Below are 5,726 nucleotides of genomic sequence, written 5' to 3' on the forward strand. Positions count from 1 at the left end.
TGCCCCCCTTTTATCTAACAAAATCCAGGGTAAAAAAACCACACCCAAACATAATAATAATAATATTAATAAAGCGATGGCCACGCTTCCCCTGGACGACGAGACACTTACACTGTACATCTGTACACACGGCCGGCCCCGCGGGGCGGTGTAGTGCATAGGCGGGGGGGGACCGCTCCCACCGTGCCCCCCCGGCCCGGCCCGGCCCCGCCGCGGCCGCCCCCTCCAGCAGTCCCTGCGCCGCGGTCCCCGGCCGCTGTCACTGCGGGGCGGCGGGGCCCAGCCCGGCGGCGGCCGCCCCCGCAGTGGGACCCTGCAGCGGGGCGCCGGGGCTGAGGGGCTCCGCGCCGCAGGGCTGCGCCTGCTGCAGCTTCTTCTTGTTGATCTTCCTCTCCTTCGCCCGCCTGTTCTGGAACCAGATTTTCACCTGCAGGGGGGGAGCGAAGGGGAGTGAGGAGGCCGTTTCCTCGGGGACGCCCTCCCTTCCCAGGGGGCCCGCGCATCCCGGCTCCCGCGCATCCCGGTCCCCGCGCATCCCGGCCCCCTGCGCATCCCGGCCCCGCGTGAGTGGCGTGGGGACCACCACTGGTGGGACAGACCTGTCTCTCCGACAGCCCCAGGCTGGAGGCCAGCTCCGCTTTCCTCCTGATGGTGATGTAGCGGCTGTAGTGAAACTCCTTCTCCAGCTCCAGCCGCTGGTGGTCGGTGTACACGACGCGGTACTTGTCTTTCGTCCTGGTTTTAACTGCGGAGAAGAAAACCGGGATTGGGAAAGGTGAAGCCGAAGGGCCTGGGGTGGAGCGCAGCACTCCTCCCGGCGGCTGCGGGGCGAGCAGGATCGGACCTCCCCGGCTTCCTCCTCGCCGCTCCCTGCTCGGGGCTCTACTGAGCCCAGCAGACAGAGGGGAGAGAAGCAGTTCCACAGTTCCCCGGGGACATGGGGCAGAAATCCCAGGCGTGCCGGCTGTAAGGGCGAGCCAGGGGCGGGCTGCCACCCCCTGCCCCGCCACCCCCACGTTGCGCTTGGGACACCTTTGTTGTGCACTTGCTGTTGGCTTTCGGGTTTGTTTTACCTTCCTTAACGAGAACAAACTTTTTACAAAGAAGAGGGGAAAGGAGAAGAAAGAAAAGCCCCGTTCGGGGCGCGGCGGCTGTGTTTCTAAACGAGAAACACTGATCTAAGGGCGAGAACCGGCAGCGGCCGTCGGGGGCCCGTCGGGGCGCCCGCTCCAGCTCCCCCCGCTTCTGACCCGGCATCGGGGCAGCGACTAAAGCGATTTCTCAGATACCCTGGAAGTGCGATGTGCAACTTTAGCGCTAAAAAAACCCACACATCCCCAAAAAACCAACCAACAAACAAACAAACAAAAAAAAACCACCGAAAAAACAATGCCAACGAAACCCGAAGGCGAACGGCAGCGAGCGGTGGACGGGCGTGCATCGCCGCAGCCGGTGACCTCCTTTCTCCCGAGGGTTTCTTGTTTAACTGGTTGTGTCCCCGGCCCTCCCGTTCCCCAGGGAGCCAAGGCGGGGAGCCTCTGCCCTCAAGGTGCTTAATGGCTAGCAGGCTGACTTTGTTCAGGTAAACTCTCGCAAACCACAACAAAAGCACCCTGTAAAGATACAAGCCTGATCAGAGAAAACTCCCCAGAGCTAGTGAATAGGGAACACAATCCCAAACAATGCAGGACAAGGCGATCTTATCAAAGAAAAACCCTTCTCAAAGCCTTAATGACAGCCACATTCTGTTTGAATTACCACTACTGAACAAATGGCGGCAGGCGCTTTCATCCCCCCAGCCCTGCACATTAACATAAACACTGGCTCCAAAGGCAGAATTTGAATGGAGACAAGGGACCGGCCACCACCGCACAAGCCCAAACTGTGGGAACACCACGGGCTGCTGTGGGAAGCGCGACGGGCCTGGGAGAGCTCCACCGCCACCGCCACCCGGGGCGTAGCCGGTGCCAGCGGCCCGCACCGGGGCACCGGGGCTGCTGGCACCGGGGCTTCCCCCGAGGCGCGGCGGCCGCGGGTGAGGCCGGGACCCCCACCCCGCGCCGCCGGGGAGCCCCGCCGGCCCTGCCGGCCGTGGCGCGGGGCAGGGGATGAGAGAGGAACACCAGAAGTCGTTATTTACTGCGGAAGTCGCCACCCTGTTTTTTTGCCCCACTATATATAATTCTAAAAAAAAAAAAAAAAGAAAAAAGAAAAAATCGGCGGCAACAGCCGTGGAAGGCGTATTCCGAAGTGGGGGGACACGCATCTCCCCTGGCAGATGCAGGGGGGAAATAAAAGAGAGGGGCTGCGAGTGTATTAACATCACAAGGGAGCGCGGCGCCGGCCACGGCCCGGCCCGTCCAGGTGCCGGCCTCCCGCCGCCGGGGCACCGGGGGGGGGGGGGGGGAACGCCCTCGCACCTCCCGGCCCCACCGGCACGGCCCGGAGGGCACGGCCCGCGGGGGTCGGCGGGCAGCCGCTCGGGAGGCCTGGCCGCAGGGAGACCTTAATCAAGAGTAGGCGCTCAGTGACTCAGAAACAAATGCGGGGCGACACCGGCCGATGATTTATATGGCTATAATTGGTTATAAAAATCTTCTGAGTGGCTATAAGCGGAGGCGCGGAGCAGCGGCAGGAAGGGCGAGCTCTCGGCATGCGGGCCGTGCCGCCCTGCCCCGCCGAAGCGCGCCCCGGGCACCGGCCCGCCGCGGCCGGCAGCGGCTGCTCCCCGGCGGAGAGCGGCGCCCGGCGCTGCCCGGGGCCGTACCCAGGGCTAAGCCCGGCAGCCCCCGCGGTGCCGAGGCCCGTCCCTCGATCGGGTTTGTTTGGGGCCGGTGCCCGCCCGGCCGCCGCGCTGCCCGACGCACGGGGAGCCGGCGGCGCCCCGGCGGAGCGGTCGGCGGGGCAGCCCCTCGCCCGCCCCCGGCCCGCGCTTACCCTGGCTGCTGAGCGGGGGCTGCGCCGGCTTCCTCATCCACTCGCAGAGGCCGCGGCGCTGCCCGCCGGGGGAGAGCGGCTCGGGGGCGGCGGCGGCGGCGCTGGCGGCGTTGACGGGCTGCATGACCCCGGCGGAGCAGTGGGGCGCGGGGCCGGCGTGGTGGTGGGCGTGCGGGTGGTGGTGGTGGTAGTCGGCGGGGCTGTAGGCCATGGCGGCGGCGGGGGAACCGCCGTTGAGGCCGTGGACGGCGCCGGCGGCCGGCGGCGCCCCTTGTCCGTAGGCGCCCCAGTCGTCGCGGAGCGGGGCGGCGTAGGGCGCGGGCCAGGCCGGGCCGGGGGACTGGGCGCTGTCGAGGTTCACATGGTAGCCGCCGTAGTCCGCGTACTGCGGGGCGCCCACGAAGTTCTGCGCCGCCAGGTTGAGCCCCCCCGAGTGTCGCACCGGGCCGGGGTACATGGGCCCGTCCTTCTCCAGGAGGTAGCTCACGTACATGCTGGAGGGGCCCCGGCGGCGGCTCTCCGCATGCTGCTCGGGGCTCTCGCAGCGGCGCGCCTGCTGCCTGGGGCCGGGCTGCCCGGGGCGGGGAGGGGGCAGGCGGAGGGGCCGCGGCCCCGCGCTGCGCTCCGCGCTCCCGGCTCCCGGTCCGAATCCAATGGCCGGCAGCACTTACATGATTAACGATTGTTTACAAGGCTCTATTAGTAATGGCCCAGACACACCAAAGGCAGGTGACGTGGAGAGGCGCTGGGTATATAGCTACTACCCCTAAAAGACGATTTGCATTTAAAAAGATAAGGAGAGGGCAGCGACCTGATCACAGCTAAATATTCAAGCCTTTATTGTTTAAGAGCTTCCTCCTTCCATTGCAACCTGGTGCACTTTAACCTCCAATCACAGGTTCAAAGGATGAAATCAAGAGACTTGCAAAAGACAGAGAGGGAGATCTAAGGGCGAGGGTGGGAATATGGGAGCCGTGTATCGCGGCCGATCTGTAGGCAGCACTTTAACCAGCTCTTCTCCGTGCTTGGGGCTGGGGGGGGGGGGGGGGAGGAAGGGGCGGAGGAGGAGGGAGTTTTGATTAAAAATCCACAAACCCATTTTGTCGTGGTTGTTCTAAGAAACAAACCCCACCGCAACGGCCTACTGCTTTTTCTAACGCACTTCCCACCCGCTCCCGCTCCCACTCGGTCACGGGCGATGAAGGAGAGGTAAGAGGAGAAATTCCACCCCACCCCACCACCCCCCGAGGGCGCTGCCTCCTTCCCCCCAGCTTGTGCCTACAGAGCTTCGAGGTCAGGCGCTGCCCACCCTCCCCGTCCCAGCCTGGGCCCCGATGCCGGGAAGGGACGAGGACTGGGGGGTGCCTTCGCCTAAAGCACCCGCTGCCCTCTCGTACCCACCGCTGGAGCGAGGCCGCAGCATCTCGCCGCCCGCAGGGGCCTGGGCACCCAGCCAGGGGATGGTTCCCCACCACCACCACGGGGGAACCATCCACGTCCTCCCGGAGCCTGGTACCCCGGGGACGATTCCCTCCCTGCAGCGCGGCCGAGCCCACGGGGAACCCGGCGACTCGCCCCTCCACGCACACTCGGTTTTTCCCACCCCAACGCCTTGGAAACCCTCTGGAAATGCTGGCCCTGGAAGGGCGGCTCTCGGGCAAGCGGCTGCTGGCTCCCCCGGCCCAGCCAGCCCCCTTTGAAGAGGCGACCCCCTCTCAGCTTCCCCCCGCCGCTTTTATGCTTTAACTTTTCACCCTGAGCGGGGACAATGCGAGGCAACGTTTGCATATTTGCATCTTTTCCCATGACACAGCGAGGAAACCTTTCACCCGGCGAGAAAAAATGGAGGGGGACGGGAGCGTCCCCCCGTTTTCCCAGTACATTTGGCCCCGACGGCTCTTCCCGGGCGCTTGGGGCCGGTGCGGCTGGGTCCTGCCGGGTCTCCCCCACTGGCCCCGCGTGTCCCGGGTCTTACGTGAAGGGACCCGGTGGCCGTGTCCCAGGGATATTTTCCCTTCGCTTTCTCTTCGGTTCTGCAGAGTGTGTCCCCCCTGCCTCCCCCGGGCACTGAGACGTGGAGTTTTGCAGCGGAGGGCGGATTTCAGCTCTGCAGAGCCAGATCTCCCCGATCCGCACTCCCCGAAAAATCTCCCTCTCCTTCTCCCCATCGCACCGGGCCCTTTGGTGCTCAGCCTGGGGCTGCCGCGGGTCTGGGCTTTAACGCGAGTGGGAATAATTCAGCGACGTCTCCTAAAGTGTCCGGGAGGGTCCCGTGTCAGTCGCCCTGGGGGACCGGGGCGCTCAAGCGGGGAAGGACCGAGCATCGCTCCCGGGAAAGAGGGAAAGAGACCACGGGCGGTCCCCTCGGAGCCGCCGTGGGTACTCCGGCTGCAAGGAACGGGGTACCCCCACCCTGCACACAGCTGGCAGTGCAATGCCTGCGCCCACACCCGTCACTTGTCGTTCGCGGACTGTCGCTGCCGGCCGCGGTTGCGACCCTTCGATAAGAGCAGCACAACAGCAGGGATGCGGGGACGCCTGCCAGCCGCCTTCTCCGGAGGGGATTTCTCTCCCTGCTGCCCATTCCCACCATGACGCCTTACCCCCGCCCCGCCGGTGGGGTAACGGGGAGAGGGAGCGGGGCTCGCAGCCCCCCGCGCTCTCTGAGGTGGAGACTGAAATGTAATTCTGGAAAACAAATGCTGCGTCCCTTCAATGTAATCGCCTCTCCCGATAAGCACCGACACAGCCATCTAGGCGGATGTGAATTTGATGATGCCATAAACGGA

At 65.1% G+C, this 5,726-nt stretch overlaps 1 protein-coding gene across 1 annotated transcript; it reads right to left on the minus strand.

Annotated features, from left to right (window-relative positions):
- Window positions 1-259: 259 nt before the first annotated feature.
- On the minus strand, window positions 260-3,648 carry CDX2 (caudal type homeobox 2). Its single transcript, XM_037378447.1, has 3 exons — window positions 2,938-3,648; window positions 600-745; window positions 260-427 (listed from the first exon to the last, which is right to left on the minus strand). The coding sequence occupies exons 1-3, from the start codon at window positions 3,428-3,430 to the stop codon at window positions 260-262; spliced, it is 807 nt and encodes a 268-aa protein (XP_037234344.1). The 5' UTR covers window positions 3,431-3,648.
- Between the last annotated feature and the right edge of the window lie 2,078 nt (window positions 3,649-5,726).

Source organism: Falco rusticolus, chromosome 2 (genome assembly GCF_015220075.1).
Source record: "Falco rusticolus isolate bFalRus1 chromosome 2, bFalRus1.pri, whole genome shotgun sequence".
NCBI lineage: Eukaryota > Metazoa > Chordata > Aves > Falconiformes > Falconidae > Falco > Falco rusticolus.